At 36.3% G+C, this 22,764-nt stretch overlaps 1 protein-coding gene across 1 annotated transcript in view; it reads left to right on the top strand.

Moving 5' to 3' along the window:
* Positions 1-2,554: 2,554 nt before the first annotated feature.
* acer2 (alkaline ceramidase 2) overlaps positions 2,555-22,764 on the top strand; it is a 58,529-nt gene continuing 38,319 nt past the window's right edge. Inside the window, exons 1-2 of the mRNA XM_061880793.1 lie at positions 2,555-2,933; positions 3,104-3,218. Coding sequence (XP_061736777.1) covers positions 2,817-2,933; positions 3,104-3,218 — 232 coding nt within the window. The 5' untranslated portion in view covers positions 2,555-2,816. The remainder of the gene's footprint in view (positions 2,934-3,103; positions 3,219-22,764) is intronic.

The following is a 22,764-nucleotide window of genomic DNA, read 5'->3' as shown; positions in this document are numbered from 1 at the left end:
ATCACTTGTTTATTTTTCAACAAGTTCGTAGTTATTTTTATATCTTTTTTTCCCCAAATAGTTCAGGAAAGACCTCTCCAAATGAGCAATATTTTGCACTGTTATACAAGTTAATAAATCAGAAACTGATGACATAGTGCTGTATTTGACTTCTTTAGCTCCTTTTTTCCAACAACAATTGCTTTGCTCTGATTAGGGGGTACTTGAATTAAAAAAATGTTCACAGGGGGTACATCACTGAAAAAAAGTTGAGAACCACTGACCTAAAGGGTGGTACACAAATTAGTTTTTTTTTCTAAATCTTAAGTGATTTAATTAATCTGTTACAGACACCACACACAAAGATGTTAAGAAATCAGGCATTGAGCCGTTTTGATATTTATGTTTATGGTGTGCTACAATCGTGTCAGCCTAGAACAGTGGTTCTCAAATGGAGGTACGTGAGATTTTTTTTAAATATTCGAAAAATAGCAACAATTCAAAAATCATTTTATAAATATATTTATTGTATAATACTTCAACAAAATATGAATGTAATTTCATAAACTGTGAAAACAAATGCAGCAATACAATATTCAGTGTTGGCAGCTAGATGTTTTGTGGCCATGTTCCATAAATATTGATGTTAAAGATTTCTTTTTTTGTGAAGAAATGTTTAGAATTAAGTTGATGAATCCAGATGGATCTCTATTACAATCCCCAAAGAGGGCACTTTAAGTTGATGATTACTTCTATGTGTAGAAATCTTTATTTATAATTTATTCACTTGTTTATTTTTCAACAAGTTTTTAATACACTGAAAAAAGGTTGAGAACCACTGGTCTAGACCAGGGGTAGGGAACCTATGGATCTAGAGCCAGATGTGGCTCTTTTGATGACTGCATCTGACTCTCAGATAAATCTTAGCTGGCATTGTTTAACATAATAAGTAATGAATAACTCCGCTAATAATCACAGTGTTAAAAATAACGTTCAAAAGATAAGACATTCTCATGCATTTTAATCCAACCATCCATTTTCTATCCCACCTGTTCAAGAAGTCGCATAAATGGTGAGAAGTATTATATTTATTATTGGTTAGCTTTAGAATAAGTAAATTATATTGTGAAGTGAATTATATTTATATAGCGCGTTTTCTCTAGTGACTCAAAGCGCTTTACATTGTGAAACCCAATATTTAAGTTACATTTAAACCAGTGTGGGTGGCACTGGGAGCAGGTGGGTAAAGTGTCTTGCCCAAGGACACAATGGTAGTGACTAGGATGGCGGAAGCGGGGATTGAACCTGGAACCCTCAAGTTGCTGGCACGGCCACTCTACCATCTGAGACAGGGGTAGGGAACCTATGGCTCTAGAGCCTGATGTGGCTCTTTTGATGATTGCACCTGGCTCTCAGATAAATCTTAGTTGACATTGCTTAACACGATAAGTAATGAATAATTCTGCTGGTAGTCACAGTGTCAAAAATAACCTTCAAAATATAAAACATTCTCATGCATTTTAATCCATCCAGCTGGTTTCTACCGCACCTGTTCAAGAAGTCGCATCAATGGTAAGAATTATTTTATTTATTGTTGGATAACAGTGTTATTAAAAAGAATAAGAGACTTATTTTATTATACTCTAAAAATGTTGGTTTTACTTAAAAATGCACGCATTTAGTTGTGTTCAGTATTAAAAAAATATATGTCTCTCACAGAAGTATTTTTTAAAATATTTGGCTTGTATGGCTCTCTCAACCAAAAAGGTTCCCGACCCCTGATGTGAGATGTACCGCCCCAATAACAACGTTATTAAAAAGAATAAGATACTTATTATTGTGACAATCTGTCACTTAATTTCTGATAGTTTTTCGTGTTTTGTACTTTATTTCCTGTTCAGTGGTCTTATTTTGTTGTACTTCCTGTTTACTCCGCTGAGCACTGTTTCTGTCACACTCGCCGTTGATTGGCAGCGGTCCTCAGCTGCTGTCAATCAACATAGGTCTATTTATGTTTCACTCGAGCACCCCTCAGTGCTCGAAGTTAAAACCATGTTGGGAACATCTCCATGCAAGACTGCTTTATGTTTATATATTTTACTTTGATGAAATTAAAATAATCTTACCTGTTTTCTGCTCTCCTGGATTCTTGCATACTTGAGGTCACACAGCTGTCCTAACAATTATTCTCTAAAAATGTTGGTCTTACTTAAAAATGCACGCATTTAATTGTATTCAGTGTTAAAAAAATATTATATGGCTCTCACTGAAATACGTTTGAAAATCTTTGGCTTTCATGGCTCTCTTGGCCAAAAAGGTTCCCGACCCCTGGTCTAGATGTTGACAAGAGAGTTACCGTCCCTCTTCTCGCCTTGCGTTAAATAACAGTTAACCAACGTAAATCGTCTTTTGATGAGCTGGATAGTATTTCATAATAAAAAACATACATAGGAAAATTATTTTATATGACTTTGTTTTATAACGACTCATTAACAAGTTTGAGCTTTGAGCAAAAATGGCTGCAGGCGAAACCGGATGTAAGTGGACGGGAAGTGACTCGTCGAGGCTGTGCGCTCTTTGGCTGCAGCCTGAGCAAGTGTCAACGCGTGACGTCGATAGTCGCAGCCAGCAGGAAAGCAGGAGGTTTGCTCGCGAAGAAGGCGAAGTATCTCTCGCCATCAATAGTGTCTTCCACCTCGGCTTCTTCTTCTTAAATCCACCCAGCGAACACAAGAGTCCAGAAGCACGGCGTCGTCGGGCATGTTAGCGCGGCGTCCGAGCGGAAGTGTCCTGTGCCCACGTCGCGACTATTAGTCTGTAGACTAGTCCACGCAGACATGAGCTTTAAGGTTGATGTGATGTTTTGGGATCACTTGCAGGCTGGCAGCTCGGATGTGGACTGGTGTGAAGGCAACTACCTCATCTACCCCGGCATCGCGGAGTTCTACAACACGGTGAGTTACTTGTCTGCTTTCCTCGCGACTGGCACATTTCTTTCTTTTTCTCTCTCTGGAACTGTTGCCACTGACTTGATGTTTAGTGTTTGGAGCTCCAGCATCAAGTCACACACACACATATTTGTTTGCTTTCCTCATGGGCTGTTTCCCTTGTTTTGTCATTGCAGATCAGCAACATTTTGTTTTTTGTTTTGCCGCCCATATTAATGTGCTTGTTCCGCCAATATGCAACACATTTCAACAGTGGGATTTACCTCATTTGGACCCTGCTGGTGGTGGTCGGTAAGTCGGCTTGACTCACCTGATTAGTCTTTATGTGTGGTGACGTCATCATCAGCTCATGCCCAGCAGGCGCAAGACATTGAAACAACGTTGACAACTTGTTGAATTAGCTCCTGACCTTGAGCTACTCAAACATAACATTGAAAACACATGCTTTTTGACGACGTTTATTCAATGTCTGGTTGTGGCGTTGATTTGAAATTGAATTTTGATCATTTCCCAACTAATAGTCTACAACACAAATATAACATGCTTTTGACATTGATTCAATGTCTGGTTGTGACGTTGATTTCACATTGAAATTGGATCATTTCCCAACTAATAGTCTACAACACGCTTTTGACGTTGATTCAATATCTGGTTGTGACGTTGATTTGACTTTGAAATGTGGTCATTTCCCAACCAATATTCTACAACACAAATACAACGTTGACACTTTTGACGACGTTTATTCAATGTCAGGTTGTGACGTTGATTTGACATTGAAATTGAATCATTTCCCAACTAATAGTCTACAACACAAATATAACATGCTTTTGGCGTTGATTCAATGTCAGGTTGCGACGTTGATTTGACCATTGAAATGTCATTTCTCAACCAATATTCTACAACACAAATACAACGTTGACACTTTTGACAACGTTTATTCAATGTCAGGTTGTGATGTTGATTTGACATTGAAATTTGATCATTTCCCAACTAATAGTCTACAACACAAATATAACATGCTTTTGACGTTGATTCAATGTCAGGTTGCGACGTTGATTTGACATTGAAATTTGATAATTTCCCAACTAATAGTCTACAACACAAATATAACATGCTTTTGACGTTGATTCAATGTCAGGTTGCGACGTTGATGTCATATCTCTACCAATATTCTACAACACAAATACAACGTTGACACTTTTGACGACTTTTATTCAATGTCAGCTTGTGACGTTGGTTTGAACATTGAAATGTGGTCATTTCCCAACCAATATTCTACAACACAAATACAAAGTTGAAAAAACATGCTTTTGACGTTGATTCAATGTCAGATTGTGACATTGATTTGACATTGAAATGTGGTCATTTCCCAACCAATATTCTACAACACAAATACAACGTTGAAACTTTTGACAACGTTTATTCAATGTCTGGTTGTGACGTAGATTTGAACTATGAAATTTGGTCATTTTCCAACCAATATTCTACAACACAAATACAACGTTGATATTTTTAACAATCTTTATACAATGTCAGGTTGTGACGTTGATTTGACATTGAAATTGGATCATTTCCCAACTAATAGTCTACAACACAAATACAACACGCTTTTGACGTTGATTCAATATCTGGTTGTGACGTTGATTTGACTTTGAAATGTGGTCATTTCCCAACCAATATTCTACAACACAAATACAACGTTGACACTTTTGACGACGTTTATTCAATGTCAGGTTGTGACGTTGATTTGACATTGAAATTGAATCATTTCCCAACTAATAGTCTACAACACAAATATAACATGCTTTTGGCGTTGATTCAATGTCAGGTTGCGACGTTGATTTGACATTGAAATTTGATCATTTCCCAACTAATAGTCTACAACACAAATATAACATGCTTTTGACGTTGATTCAATGTCAGGTTGCGACGTTGATGTCATTTCTCAACCAATATTCTACAACACAAATACAACGTTGACACTTTTGACGACTTTTATTCAATGTCAGCTTGTGACGTTGGTTTGAACATTGAAATGTGGTCATTTCCCAACCAATATTCTACAACACAAATACAAAGTTGAAAAAACATGCTTTTTGACGTTGATTCAATGTCAGATTGTGACATTGATTTGACATTGAAATGTGGTCATTTCCCAACCAATATTCTACAACACAAATACAACGTTGACACTTTTGACAACGTTTATTCAATGTCTGGTTGTGACGTAGATTTGAACTATGAAATTTGGTCATTTTCCAACCAATATTCTACAACACAAATACAACGTTGATATTTTTAACAATCTTTATACAATGTCAGGTTGTGACGTTGATTTGACATTGAAATTGGATCATTTCCCAACTAATAGTCTACAAGTGAAGTGAATTATATTTATATAGCGCTTTTTCTCAAGTGACTCAAAGCGCTTTACATCGTGAAACCCAATATCCAAGTTACATTTAAACCAGTGTGGGTGGCACTGGGAGCAGGTGGGTAAAGTGTCTTGCCCAAGGACACAACGGTAGTAACTAGGATGTCACAAGCGGGAATCGAACCTGCAACCCTCAAGTTGCTGGCAGAGCCACTCTACCAACCGAGCTATGCCGCCTCACAATGACAACACAAATATAACATGCTTTTGACGTTGATTCAAAGTCAGGTTGTGACGTTGATTCGACCATTGAAATGTGGTCATTTCCCAACCAATATTCTGCAACACAAATACAACGTTGACACTTTTGACGACGTTTATTCAATGTCAGGTTGTGACGTTGATTTGACATTGAAATTGAATCATTTCCCAACTAATAGTCTACAACACAAATATAACATACTTTTGACGTTGATTCAATGTCAGGTTGCGACGTTGATTTGACCATTGAAATGTCATTTCTCAACCAATATTCTACAACACAAATACAACGTTGACACTTTTGACAACGTTTATTCAATGTCAGGTTGTGATGTTGATTTGACATTGAAATTTGATCATTTCCCAACTAATAGTCTACAACACAAATATAACATGCTTTTGACGTTGATTCAATGTCAGGTTGCGACGTTGATTTGACATTGAAATTTGATCATTTCCCAACTAATAGTCTACAACACAAATATAACATGCTTTTGACGTTGATTCAATGTCAGGTTGCGACGTTGATTTGACCATTGAAATGTCATTTCTCAACCAGTATTCTACAACACAAATACAACGTTGACACTTTTGACTACGTTTATTCAATGTCAGGTTGTGATGTTGATTTGACATTGAAATTTGATCATTTCCCAACTAATAGTCTACAACACAAATATAACATTCTTTTGACGTTGATTCAATGTCAGGTTGCGACGTTGATTTGACATTGAAATTTGATCATTTCCCAACTAACAGTCTACAACACAAATATAACATGCTTTTGACGCTGATTCAATGTCAGGTTTCGACGTTGATTTGACCATTAAAATGTAATTTCTCAACCAATATTCTACAACACAAATACAACGTTGACACTTTTGACGACTTTTATTCAATGTCAGCTTGTGACGTTGATTTGAACATTGAAATGCGGTCATTTCTCAACCAATATTCTACAACACAAATACAAAGTTGAAAAAACATGCTTTTTGACGTTGATTCAATGTCAGATTGTGACGTTGATTTGACATTGAAATTTGGTCATTTCCCAACTAATATTCTACAACACAAATACAACGTTGACACTTTTGACGACGTTTATTCAATGTCAGCTTGTGACGTAGATTTGAACTTTGAAATTTGGTCATTTTCCAACCAATATTCTACAACACAAATACAACGTTGACATTTTTAACAATCTTTATACAATGTCAGGTTGTGATGTTGATTTGACATTGAAATTGGATCATTTCCCAACTAATAGTCTACAACACAAATATAACATTCTTTTGACGTTGATTCAATGTCAGGTTGCGACGTTGATTTGACATTGAAATTTGATCATTTCCCTACTAATAGTCTACAACACAAATATAACATGCTTTTGACGTTGATTCAATGTCAGGTTGCGACGTTGATTTGACCATTGAAATGTCATTTCTCAACCAATATTCTACAACACAAACACAACGTTGACACTTTTGACGACTTTTATTCAATGTCAGCTTGTGACGTTGGTTTGAACATTGAAATGTGGTCATTTCCCAACCAATATTCTACAACACAAATACAACGTTGACACTTTTGACAATGTTTATTCAATGTCTGGTTGTGACGTAGATTTGAACTGTGAAATTTGGTCATTTTCCAACCAATATTTTACAACACAAATACAACGTTGACATTTTTAACAATCTTTATACAATGTCAGGTTGTGACGTTGATTTGACATTGAAATTGGGTCATTTCCCAACTAATAGTCTACAACACAAATATAACATGCTTTTGACGTTGATTCAATGTCTGGTTGTGACGTTGATTTGACATTGAAATGTGATCATTTCCCAACTAATAGTCTACAAGTGAAGTGAATTATATTTATATAGCGCTTTTTCTCAAGTGACTCAAAGCGCTTTACATCGTGAAACCCAATATCTAAGTTACATTTAAACCAGTGTGGGTGGCACTGGGAGCAGCTGGGTAAAGTGTCTTGCCCAAGGACACAATGGCAGTAACTAGGATGGCACAAGCGGGAATCGAACCTGCAACCCGGAATCGAACCTGCAACCCTCAAGTTGCTGGCACAGCCACTCTACCAACCGAGCTATGCCGCCCCACAATGACAACACAAATATAACATGCTTTTGACGTTGATTCAATGTCAGGTTGTGACGTTGATTCGACCATTGAAATGTGGTCATTTCCCAACCAATATTCTACAACACAAATACAACGTTGACACTTTTGACGACGTTTATTCAATGTCAGGTTGTGACGTTGATTTGACATTGAAATTGAATCATTTCCCAACTAATAGTCTACAACACAAATATAACATGCTTTTGACGTTGATTCAATGTCAGGTTGCGACGTTGATTTGACCATTGAAATGTCATTTCTCAACCAATATTCTACAACACAAATACAACGTTGACACTTTTGACAACGTTTATTCAATGTCAGGTTGTGATGTTGATTTGACATTGAAATTTGATCATTTCCCAACTAATAGTCTACAACACAAATATAACATGCTTTTGACGTTGATTCAATGTCAGGTTGCGACGTTGATTTGACATTGAAATTTGATCATTTCCCAACTAATAGTCTACAACACAAATATAACATGCTTTTGACGTTGATTCAATGTCAGGTTGCGACGTTGATTTGACCATTGAAATGTCATTTCTCAACCAATATTCTACAACACAAATACAACGTTGACACTTTTGACAACGTTTATTCAATGTCAGGTTGTGATGTTGATTTGACATTGAAATTTGATCATTTCCCAACTAATAGTCTACAACACAAATATAACATTCTTTTGACGTTGATTCAATGTCAGGTTGCGACGTTGATTTGACATTGAAATTTGATCATTTCCCAACTAATAGTCTACAACACAAATATAACATGCTTTTGACGTTGATTCAATGTCAGGTTGCGACGTTGATTTGACCATTAAAATGTAATTTCTCAACCAATATTCTACAACACAAATACAAAGTTGAAAAAACATGCTTTTTGACGTTGATTCAATGTCAGATTGTGACGTTGATTTGACATTGAAATTTGGTCATTTCCCAACCAATATTCTACAACACAAATACAACGTTGACACTTTTGACGACGTTTATTCAATGTCAGCTTGTGACGTAGATTTGAACTTTGAAATTTGGTCATTTTCCAACCAATATTCTACAACACAAATACAACGTTGACATTTTTAACAATCTTTATACAATGTCAGGTTGTGACGTTGATTTGACATTGAAATTGGATCATTTCCCAACTAATAGTCTACAAGTGAAGTGAAGTGAAGTGAATTATATTTATACAGCGCTTTTTCTCAAGTGACTCAAAGCGCTTTACATACTGAAACCCAATATCTAAGTTACATTTAAACCAGTGTGGGTGGCACTGGGAGCAGGTGGGTAAAGTGTCTTGCCCAATGACACAACGGCAGTAACTAGGATGGCACAAACGGGAATCGAACCTGCAACCCTCAAGTTGCTGGCACAGCCACTCTACCAACCGAGCTATGCCGCCCCACAATGACAACACAAATATAACATGCTTTTGGCGTTGATTCAATGTCTGGTTGCGATGTTGGTTTGACATTGAAATTCGATCATTTCCCAACTAATAGTCTACAACACAAATACAACGTTGACACTTTTGACGACGTTTATTCAATGTCAGGTTGTGACGTTGATTTGACATTGAAATTGGATAATTTCCCAACTTATAGTCAAATATAACATGCTTTTGACGTTGAGTCAATGTCTGGTTGTGACATTGATTTGACATTGAAATTGGATCATTTCCCAACTAATAGTCTACAAAACAAATATAACATGCTTTTGACGTTGATTCAATGTCTGGTTGTGACGTTGATTTGACATTGAAATTGGATCATTTCCCAACTAATAGTCTACAACACAAATATAACATGCTTTTGACGTTGATTCAATGTCTGGTTGTGACGTTGATTTGACATTGAAATGTGATCATTTCCCAACTAATACTCTACAACACAAATATAACATGCTTTTGACTTTGATTCAATGTCTGGTTGTGACGTTGATTTGACATTGAAATTGGATCATTTCCCAACTAATAGTCTACAACACAAATATAACATGCTTTTGACGTTGATTCAATGTCTGGTTGTGACGTTGATTTGACCATTGAAATGTGGTCATTTCCCAACCAATATTCTACAACACAAATACAATGTTGACACTTTTGACGATGTCTATTCAATGTCAGCTTGTGACGTTGATTTGACATTGAAATTGGATCATTTCCCAACTAATAGTCTACAACACAAATATAACATGCTTTTGACGTTGATTCAATGTCTGGTTGTGACGTTGATTTGACCATTGAAATGTCATTTTCCAACCAATATTCTACAACACAAATACAACGTTGACATTTTTAACAATCTTTATACAATGTCAGGTTGTGACGTTGATTTGACATTGAAATTGGATCATTTCCCAACTAATAGTCTACAACACAAATATAACATTCTTTTGACGTTGATTCAATGTCAGGTTGCGACGTTGATTTGACCATTGAAATGTCATTTCTCAACCAATATTCTACAACACAAACACAACGTTGACACTTTTGACGACTTTTATTCAATGTCAGCTTGTGACGTTGATTTGACATTGAAATGTGGTCATTTCCCAACCAATATTCTACAACACAAATACAACGTTGACACTTTTGACAACATTTATTCAATGTCTGGTTGTGACGTAGATTTGAACTGTGAAATTTGGTCATTTTCCAACCAATATTTTACAACACAAATACAACGTTGATATTTTTAACAATCTTTATACAATGTCAGGTTGTGACGTTGATTTGACATTGAAATTGGATCATTTCCCAACTAATAGTCTACAACACAAATACAACACGCTTTTGACGTTGATTCAATATCTGGTTGTGACGTTGATTTGACTTTGAAATGTGGTCATTTCCCAACCAATATTCTACAACACAAATACAACGTTGACACTTTTGACGACGTTTATTCAATGTCAGGTTGTGACGTTGATTTGACATTGAAATTGAATCATTTCCCAACTAATAGTCTACAACACAAATATAACATGCTTTTGGCGTTGATTCAATGTCAGGTTGCGACGTTGATTTGACATTGAAATTTGATCATTTCCCAACTAATAGTCTACAACACAAATATAACATGCTTTTGACGTTGATTCAATGTCAGGTTGCGACGTTGATGTCATTTCTCAACCAATATTCTACAACACAAATACAACGTTGACACTTTTGACGACTTTTATTCAATGTCAGCTTGTGACGTTGGTTTGAACATTGAAATGTGGTCATTTCCCAACCAATATTCTACAACACAAATACAAAGTTGAAAAAACATGCTTTTTGACGTTGATTCAATGTCAGATTGTGACATTGATTTGACATTGAAATGTGGTCATTTCCCAACCAATATTCTACAACACAAATACAACGTTGACACTTTTGACAACGTTTATTCAATGTCTGGTTGTGACGTAGATTTGAACTATGAAATTTGGTCATTTTCCAACCAATATTCTACAACACAAATACAACGTTGATATTTTTAACAATCTTTATACAATGTCAGGTTGTGACGTTGATTTGACATTGAAATTGGATCATTTCCCAACTAATAGTCTACAAGTGAAGTGAATTATATTTATATAGCGCTTTTTCTCAAGTGACTCAAAGCGCTTTACATCGTGAAACCCAATATCCAAGTTACATTTAAACCAGTGTGGGTGGCACTGGGAGCAGGTGGGTAAAGTGTCTTGCCCAAGGACACAACGGTAGTAACTAGGATGTCACAAGCGGGAATCGAACCTGCAACCCTCAAGTTGCTGGCAGAGCCACTCTACCAACCGAGCTATGCCGCCTCACAATGACAACACAAATATAACATGCTTTTGACGTTGATTCAAAGTCAGGTTGTGACGTTGATTCGACCATTGAAATGTGGTCATTTCCCAACCAATATTCTGCAACACAAATACAACGTTGACACTTTTGACGACGTTTATTCAATGTCAGGTTGTGACGTTGATTTGACATTGAAATTGAATCATTTCCCAACTAATAGTCTACAACACAAATATAACATACTTTTGACGTTGATTCAATGTCAGGTTGCGACGTTGATTTGACCATTGAAATGTCATTTCTCAACCAATATTCTACAACACAAATACAACGTTGACACTTTTGACAACGTTTATTCAATGTCAGGTTGTGATGTTGATTTGACATTGAAATTTGATCATTTCCCAACTAATAGTCTACAACACAAATATAACATGCTTTTGACGTTGATTCAATGTCAGGTTGCGACGTTGATTTGACATTGAAATTTGATCATTTCCCAACTAATAGTCTACAACACAAATATAACATGCTTTTGACGTTGATTCAATGTCAGGTTGCGACGTTGATTTGACCATTGAAATGTCATTTCTCAACCAGTATTCTACAACACAAATACAACGTTGACACTTTTGACTACGTTTATTCAATGTCAGGTTGTGATGTTGATTTGACATTGAAATTTGATCATTTCCCAACTAATAGTCTACAACACAAATATAACATTCTTTTGACGTTGATTCAATGTCAGGTTGCGACGTTGATTTGACATTGAAATTTGATCATTTCCCAACTAACAGTCTACAACACAAATATAACATGCTTTTGACGCTGATTCAATGTCAGGTTTCGACGTTGATTTGACCATTAAAATGTAATTTCTCAACCAATATTCTACAACACAAATACAACGTTGACACTTTTGACGACTTTTATTCAATGTCAGCTTGTGACGTTGATTTGAACATTGAAATGCGGTCATTTCTCAACCAATATTCTACAACACAAATACAAAGTTGAAAAAACATGCTTTTTGACGTTGATTCAATGTCAGATTGTGACGTTGATTTGACATTGAAATTTGGTCATTTCCCAACTAATATTCTACAACACAAATACAACGTTGACACTTTTGACGACGTTTATTCAATGTCAGCTTGTGACGTAGATTTGAACTTTGAAATTTGGTCATTTTCCAACCAATATTCTACAACACAAATACAACGTTGACATTTTTAACAATCTTTATACAATGTCAGGTTGTGATGTTGATTTGACATTGAAATTGGATCATTTCCCAACTAATAGTCTACAACACAAATATAACATTCTTTTGACGTTGATTCAATGTCAGGTTGCGACGTTGATTTGACATTGAAATTTGATCATTTCCCTACTAATAGTCTACAACACAAATATAACATGCTTTTGACGTTGATTCAATGTCAGGTTGCGACGTTGATTTGACCATTGAAATGTCATTTCTCAACCAATATTCTACAACACAAACACAACGTTGACACTTTTGACGACTTTTATTCAATGTCAGCTTGTGACGTTGGTTTGAACATTGAAATGTGGTCATTTCCCAACCAATATTCTACAACACAAATACAACGTTGACACTTTTGACAATGTTTATTCAATGTCTGGTTGTGACGTAGATTTGAACTGTGAAATTTGGTCATTTTCCAACCAATATTTTACAACACAAATACAACGTTGACATTTTTAACAATCTTTATACAATGTCAGGTTGTGACGTTGATTTGACATTGAAATTGGGTCATTTCCCAACTAATAGTCTACAACACAAATATAACATGCTTTTGACGTTGATTCAATGTCTGGTTGTGACGTTGATTTGACATTGAAATGTGATCATTTCCCAACTAATAGTCTACAAGTGAAGTGAATTATATTTATATAGCGCTTTTTCTCAAGTGACTCAAAGCGCTTTACATCGTGAAACCCAATATCTAAGTTACATTTAAACCAGTGTGGGTGGCACTGGGAGCAGCTGGGTAAAGTGTCTTGCCCAAGGACACAATGGCAGTAACTAGGATGGCACAAGCGGGAATCGAACCTGCAACCCGGAATCGAACCTGCAACCCTCAAGTTGCTGGCACAGCCACTCTACCAACCGAGCTATGCCGCCCCACAATGACAACACAAATATAACATGCTTTTGACGTTGATTCAATGTCAGGTTGTGACGTTGATTCGACCATTGAAATGTGGTCATTTCCCAACCAATATTCTACAACACAAATACAACGTTGACACTTTTGACGACGTTTATTCAATGTCAGGTTGTGACGTTGATTTGACATTGAAATTGAATCATTTCCCAACTAATAGTCTACAACACAAATATAACATGCTTTTGACGTTGATTCAATGTCAGGTTGCGACGTTGATTTGACCATTGAAATGTCATTTCTCAACCAATATTCTACAACACAAATACAACGTTGACACTTTTGACAACGTTTATTCAATGTCAGGTTGTGATGTTGATTTGACATTGAAATTTGATCATTTCCCAACTAATAGTCTACAACACAAATATAACATGCTTTTGACGTTGATTCAATGTCAGGTTGCGACGTTGATTTGACATTGAAATTTGATCATTTCCCAACTAATAGTCTACAACACAAATATAACATGCTTTTGACGTTGATTCAATGTCAGGTTGCGACGTTGATTTGACCATTGAAATGTCATTTCTCAACCAATATTCTACAACACAAATACAACGTTGACACTTTTGACAACGTTTATTCAATGTCAGGTTGTGATGTTGATTTGACATTGAAATTTGATCATTTCCCAACTAATAGTCTACAACACAAATATAACATTCTTTTGACGTTGATTCAATGTCAGGTTGCGACGTTGATTTGACATTGAAATTTGATCATTTCCCAACTAATAGTCTACAACACAAATATAACATGCTTTTGACGTTGATTCAATGTCAGGTTGCGACGTTGATTTGACCATTAAAATGTAATTTCTCAACCAATATTCTACAACACAAATACAAAGTTGAAAAAACATGCTTTTTGACGTTGATTCAATGTCAGATTGTGACGTTGATTTGACATTGAAATTTGGTCATTTCCCAACCAATATTCTACAACACAAATACAACGTTGACACTTTTGACGACGTTTATTCAATGTCAGCTTGTGACGTAGATTTGAACTTTGAAATTTGGTCATTTTCCAACCAATATTCTACAACACAAATACAACGTTGACATTTTTAACAATCTTTATACAATGTCAGGTTGTGACGTTGATTTGACATTGAAATTGGATCATTTCCCAACTAATAGTCTACAAGTGAAGTGAAGTGAAGTGAATTATATTTATACAGCGCTTTTTCTCAAGTGACTCAAAGCGCTTTACATACTGAAACCCAATATCTAAGTTACATTTAAACCAGTGTGGGTGGCACTGGGAGCAGGTGGGTAAAGTGTCTTGCCCAATGACACAACGGCAGTAACTAGGATGGCACAAACGGGAATCGAACCTGCAACCCTCAAGTTGCTGGCACAGCCACTCTACCAACCGAGCTATGCCGCCCCACAATGACAACACAAATATAACATGCTTTTGGCGTTGATTCAATGTCTGGTTGCGATGTTGGTTTGACATTGAAATTCGATCATTTCCCAACTAATAGTCTACAACACAAATACAACGTTGACACTTTTGACGACGTTTATTCAATGTCAGGTTGTGACGTTGATTTGACATTGAAATTGGATAATTTCCCAACTTATAGTCAAATATAACATGCTTTTGACGTTGAGTCAATGTCTGGTTGTGACATTGATTTGACATTGAAATTGGATCATTTCCCAACTAATAGTCTACAAAACAAATATAACATGCTTTTGACGTTGATTCAATGTCTGGTTGTGACGTTGATTTGACATTGAAATTGGATCATTTCCCAACTAATAGTCTACAACACAAATATAACATGCTTTTGACGTTGATTCAATGTCTGGTTGTGACGTTGATTTGACATTGAAATGTGATCATTTCCCAACTAATACTCTACAACACAAATATAACATGCTTTTGACTTTGATTCAATGTCTGGTTGTGACGTTGATTTGACATTGAAATTGGATCATTTCCCAACTAATAGTCTACAACACAAATATAACATGCTTTTGACGTTGATTCAATGTCTGGTTGTGACGTTGATTTGACCATTGAAATGTGGTCATTTCCCAACCAATATTCTACAACACAAATACAATGTTGACACTTTTGACGATGTCTATTCAATGTCAGCTTGTGACGTTGATTTGACATTGAAATTGGATCATTTCCCAACTAATAGTCTACAACACAAATATAACATGCTTTTGACGTTGATTCAATGTCTGGTTGTGACGTTGATTTGACCATTGAAATGTCATTTTCCAACCAATATTCTACAACACAAATACAACGTTGACATTTTTAACAATCTTTATACAATGTCAGGTTGTGACGTTGATTTGACATTGAAATTGGATCATTTCCCAACTAATAGTCTACAACACAAATATAACATTCTTTTGACGTTGATTCAATGTCAGGTTGCGACGTTGATTTGACCATTGAAATGTCATTTCTCAACCAATATTCTACAACACAAACACAACGTTGACACTTTTGACGACTTTTATTCAATGTCAGCTTGTGACGTTGATTTGACATTGAAATGTGGTCATTTCCCAACCAATATTCTACAACACAAATACAACGTTGACACTTTTGACAACATTTATTCAATGTCTGGTTGTGACGTAGATTTGAACTGTGAAATTTGGTCATTTTCCAACCAATATTTTACAACACAAATACAACGTTGACATTTTTAACAATCTTTATACAATGTCAGGTTGTGACGTTGATTTGACATTGAAATTGGATCATTTCCCAACTAATAGTCTACAACACAAATATAACATGCTTTTGACGTTGATTCAATGTCTGGTTGTGACGTTGATTTGACATTGAAATGTGATCATTTCCCAACTAATAGTCTACAAGTGAAGTGAATTATATTTATATAGCGCTTTTTCTCAAGGTACTCAAAGCGCTTTACATCGTGAAACCCAATATCTAAGTTACATTTAAACCAGTGTGGGTGGCACTGGGAGCAGGTGGGTAAAGTGTCTTGCCCAAGGACACAACGGCAGTAACTAGGATGGCACAAGCGGGAATCAAACCTGCAACCCGGAATCGAACCTGCAACCCTCAAGTTGCTGGCACAGCCACTCTACCAACCGAGCTATGCCGCCCCACAATGACAACACAAATATAACATGCTTTTGACGTTGATTCAATGTCAGGTTGTGACGTTGATTCGACCATTGAAATGTGGTCATTTCCCAACCAATATTCTACAACACAAATACAACGTTGACACTTTTGACGACGTTTATTCAATGTCAGGTTGTGACGTTGATTTGACATTGAAATTGAATCATTTCCCAACTAATAGTCTACAACACAAATATAACATGCTTTTGACGTTGATTCAATGTCAGGTTGCGACGTTGATTTGACCATTGAAATGTCATTTCTCAACCAATATTCTACAACACAAATACAACGTTGACACTTTTGACAACGTTTATTCAATGTCAGGTTGTGATGTTGATTTGACATTGAAATTTGATCATTTCCCAACTAATAGTCTACAACACAAATATAACATGCTTTTGACGTTGATTCAATGTCAGGTTGCGACGTTGATTTGAAATTGAAATTTGATCATTTCCCAACTAATAGTCTACAACACAAATATAACATGCTTTTGACGTTGATTCAATGTCAGGTTGCGACGTTGATTTGACCATTGAAATGTCATTTCTCAACCAATATTCTACAACACAAATACAACGTTGACACTTTTGACAACGTTTATTCAATGTCAGGTTGTGATGTTGATTTGACATTGAAATTTGATCATTTCCCAACTAATAGTCTACAACACAAATATAACATTCTTTTGACGTTGATTCAATGTCAGGTTGCGACGTTGATTTGACATTGAAATTTGATCATTTCCCAACTAATAGTCTACAACACAAATATAACATGCTTTTGACGTTGATTCAATGTCAGGTTGCGACGTTGATTTGACCATTAAAATGTAATTTCTCAACCAATATTCTACAACACAAATACAAAGTTGAAAAAACATGCTTTTTGACGTTGATTCAATGTCAGATTGTGACGTTGATTTGACATTGAAATTTGGTCATTTCCCAACCAATATTCTACAACACAAATACAACGTTGACATTTTTAACAATCTTTATACAATGTCAGGTTGTGACGTTGATTTGACATTGAAATTGGATCATTTCCCAACTAATAGTCTACAAGTGAAGTGAAGTGAAGTGAATTATATTTATACAGCGCTTTTTCTCAAGTGACTCAAAGCGCTTTACATAGTGAAACCCAATATCTAAGTTACATTTAAACCAGTGTGGGTGGCACTGGGAGCAGGTGGGTAAAGTGTCTTGCCCAAGGACACAACGGCAGTAACTAGGATGGCACAAACGGGAATCGAACCTGCAACCCTCAAGTTGCTGGCACAGCCACTCTACCAACCGAGCTATGCCGCCCCACAATGACAACACAAATATAACATGCTTTTGGCGTTGATTCAATGTCTGGTTGCGATGTTGGTTTGACATTGAAATTCGATCATTTCCCAACTAATAGTCTACAACACAAATACAACGTTGACACTTTTGACGACGTTTATTCAATGTCAGGTTGTGACGTTGATTTGACATTGAAATTGGATAATTTCCCAACTAATAGTCAAATATAACATGCTTTTGACGTTGAGTCAATGTCTGGTTGTGACATTGATTTGACATTGAAATTGGATCATTTCCCAACTAATAGTCTACAACACAAATATAACATGCTTTTGACGTTGATTCAATGTCTGGTTGTGACGTTGATTTGACATTGAAATTGGATCATTTCCCAACTAATAGTCTACAACACAAATATAACATGCTTTTGACGTTGATTCAATGTCTGGTTGTGACGTTGATTTGACATTGAAATGTGATCATTTCCCAACTAATACTCTACAACACAAATATAACATGCTTTTGACTTTGATTCAATGTCTGGTTGTGACGTTGATTTGACATTGAAATTTGATCATTTCCCGACTAATAGTCTACAACACAAATATAACATGCTTTTGACGTTGATTCAATGTCTGGTTGTGACGTTGATTTGACCATTGAAATGTGGTCATTTCCCAACCAATATTCTACAACACAAATACAATGTTGACACTTTTGACGATGTCTATTCAATGTCAGCTTGTGACGTTGATTTGACATTGAAATTGGATCATTTCCCAACTAATAGTCTACAACACAAATATAACATGCTTTTGACGTTGATTCAATGTCTGGTTGTGACGTTGATTTGACCATTGAAATGTCATTTCTCAACCAATATTCTACAACACAAATACAACGTTGAAAAAACATGCTTTTTGACGTTGATTCAATGTCAGATTGTGATGTTGATTTGACATCGAAATTTGGTAATTTCACACCCAATATTCTACAACACAAATACAATGTTGACGTCAGGTTGTGACGTAGATTTGAACTTTAAATTTTGGTCCTTTTTCAACCAATATTCTACAACACAAATACAACGTTGACACTTTTGACGACATTTATTCAATGTCTGGTTGTGACGTTGGTTTGACATTGAAATTTGATAATTTCCCAACTAATATTCTACAACACAAATTAAACATGCTTTTGACGTTGATTCAATGTCAGGTTGTGACGTTGATTTGACCATTGAAATGTCATTTTTCAAACAATATTCTACAACACAAATACAACGTTGACACTTTTGACGACGTTTATTCAATGTCAGGTTTTGACGTTGATTTGACATTGAAATTGGATCATTTCCCAACTAATAGTCTACAACACAAATATAACATGCTTTTGACGTTGATTCAATGTCTGGTTGCGATGTTGGTTTGACATTGAAATTTGATCATTTCCCAACTAATAGTCAACAACACAAATATAACATGCTTTTGACGTTGATTCAATGTCAGGTTACGACGTTGATTTGACCATTGAAATGTCATTTCTCAACCAATATTCTACAACACAAATACAACGTTGACACTTTTGACGACGTTTATTCAATGTCTGGTTGTGACGTTGATTTGACATTAAAATGTTGTCATTTCCCAACCAATATTCTACAACACAAATACAACGTTGAAACAACATGCTTTTTGACATTGATTCGATGTCTGGTTGCGACGTTGATTTGACATTGAAATGTGGTCATTTCCCAACCAATATTCTACAACACAAATACAACGTTGACACTTTTGACGACGTTTATTCAATGTCAAGTTGTGACGTTGATTTGACATTGAAATGTGGTCATTTCTCAACCAATATTTTACAACACAAATACAACTTTGACATTTTTAACAATCTTTATACAATGTCAGGTTGTGACGTAGATTTGAACATTGAAATGTGGTCATTTCCCAACCAATATTCCACAACACAAACACAACGTTGAAAAAACATGCTTTTTGACGTTGATTCAATATCAGATTGTGACGTTGATTTGACATTGAAATGTGGTCATTTCCCAACCAATATTCCACAACACAAATACAATGTTGACATCAGGTTGTGACGTAAATTTGAATTTTGAATTTTGGTCATTTTTCAACCAATATTCTACATCTGTCAAAGTTTGTTGGTGACGAACCCCAAAATGCAGAGAAGGAGGCAGGCATCGAGTGAGAAAACATTGATTTAATCTTTAACACGAAAACACAACCAAACAAAGGGTACAAATAAAAAGCGCGGACGAGGCGGATAACAAACTAAGCTATAAACAAACAAAACGGGAAGCAGGGAACAAGCTACACAAAGCTACCAAATATAGCTTACCGCTACGCTGCAACGACACGACAAGAGCAACAATGATTGACAATAATCCAGCACAGACTGGAGGAGAAAACCGGTCTAAATAGGAACAGGCTGATTGACACCAGGTGTGGTCGGGTGCCAATCAGCCGCAGCGGAATGGACACAGCACTCAGGGAGAAAGACAGGAAACCAACAAAATAAGAGCGCTGACAGGAAACAAAGATAAATGCAGAGGAAAAAACTAAAACATAGTCAAACTGTCAGGGAGAAGCCTGACAACATCACAAATACAACGTTGAAAAAAACATGCTTTTTGACGTTGATTCAATGTCTGGTTGGGACATTGATTTGACCATTAAAATGTAATAATTTCTCAACCAATATTTTAACACAGGGCAGCACAGTGGCAGAGGGGTTAGTGTGTCTGCCTCACAATACGAAGGTCCTAAATAGTCCTGGGTTCAATCCAGGGCTCGGCATCTTTCTGTGTGGAGTTTGCATGTTCTCCCACCTCCAAAGACATGCACCTGGGGATAGGTCCCTCCCACCTCCAAAGATATGCACCTGGGGATAGGCCCCTCCCACCTCCAAAGACATGCACTTGGGGATAGGCCCCTCCCACCTCTAAATACATGCACCTGGGCATAGGCCCCTCCCACCTCCAAAGACATGCACCTGGGGATAGGCCCCTCCCACCTCCAAAGACATGCACCTGGGGATAGGTTGATTGGCAACACTAAATGGCCCCTAGTGTGTGAATGTTGTCTGTCTATCTGTGTTGGCCTTGTGATGAGGTGGCGACTTGTCCAGGGTGTAACTCCTCCTTCCGCCTGAATGCAGCTGAGATAGGCTCCAGCACCTCCGGCGACCCCGAAGGGAATAAGCGGTAGGAAATGGATGGATGGTATTCTAAAACACAAATACAACGTTGACACTTTTGACAACATTTATTCAATGTCAGGTTGTGATGTAGATTTGACCATTGAAATTTTGGTCATTTTTCAACCAATATTCCACAACACAAATACAACGTTGAAACAACACGCTTTTTGACAATGTCAGGTTGTCAGGTACATTGAAATTTGGTCATTTTCCAACTTACAACGTGGGTCCAACGTTGGACATCAACATTGTATCAATTTACAAATACAACTGTTTTGTTTCAAAGTCAGTTTTAAAGGACACGTATGTAGAATCAAGGTTGCATCAATGTATTGTGTCCGCTGGTGTAGTCATTGCATCACAACAGTTGTTCTGTGAACTGGGCATGCTGTTTAATAGTGCATTCTCAGCACATTTCAATATCTAACAGAGTTGTTTGCTCTTAGCGAAGCCTTTACAGGAACAACTTTGCACGTGGACAAATTCTGTATTATTCTTACATAATGCCTCCAGGGTTCTCCCTACGTCGCAAACCTTGGTGAAGTTGGCCCCGCTTTTGTTATTAAAGATATTCTAATAAGGCTGCCATGAGTTTGTGCAGCGACGATGTTCATTTTTGCCATTATGTTTTTTCAGTCATTCTAAAAGACATTCTCTGACGAGCCCCCCTCCTTGTCGAAGTCTCACCAAACTTGCTAGGTTCATGCTGCAGCTTTAGTTGCCTATTATAGTGTTTATGTTATTAAAACGTGTTATTATTCATAAACATTCCCCTCTCCTTGTCAAAGTGTTCCCAAACTAGTCCGAAATGTTTGAGCTGAAAAAATGTTTAACTATTATAGTTGTATTTTTTATCATAGCGAGCGATTAATGATTATTTCTTCATCTAAAGGGGAAGATTTAAACATCCCATCGTTTGGCATCCCAGTGACAGCAGACATTGTGATTGTTTTATTATGTTCGTAGTTTGTATAACTTGTTAAGCACTTAGCAATACCTCCACACGATGCTTAGTGTTTCACTAAAGCTGGACCTTCTAAAACTGGTAGCTCATCCTCCTTATATTCAGGCTCAAAAATATAAGGTTCTGATCATGATTTGTTCCAAAAGTAGTCTTTGCTGTCACTCATGAAGTCTGCCATGATTAGTGGTGTTGTTGTTGTTGAAGGTAAAAGCAAACGTTGTGATGCATCTATAAAATTAGTACGCCGCCGTATGCTTAAAATTAGCAAAATGCGTAAATAATACATGTTATTATGAATGTTAGTACATGACATATATACTTACATCATGTATATATTACATGTTATTATGAATGTTACTACATGACATATATACTTACATCATGTATATATTACATGTTATTGTGAATGTTACTAGATACTACATATATACTTACATCA

The sequence above is a fragment of the Nerophis ophidion genome, linkage group LG20 (assembly GCF_033978795.1).
Source record: "Nerophis ophidion isolate RoL-2023_Sa linkage group LG20, RoL_Noph_v1.0, whole genome shotgun sequence".
NCBI lineage: Eukaryota > Metazoa > Chordata > Actinopteri > Syngnathiformes > Syngnathidae > Nerophis > Nerophis ophidion.
This window is presented reverse-complemented; position numbering and strand designations above follow the sequence as displayed.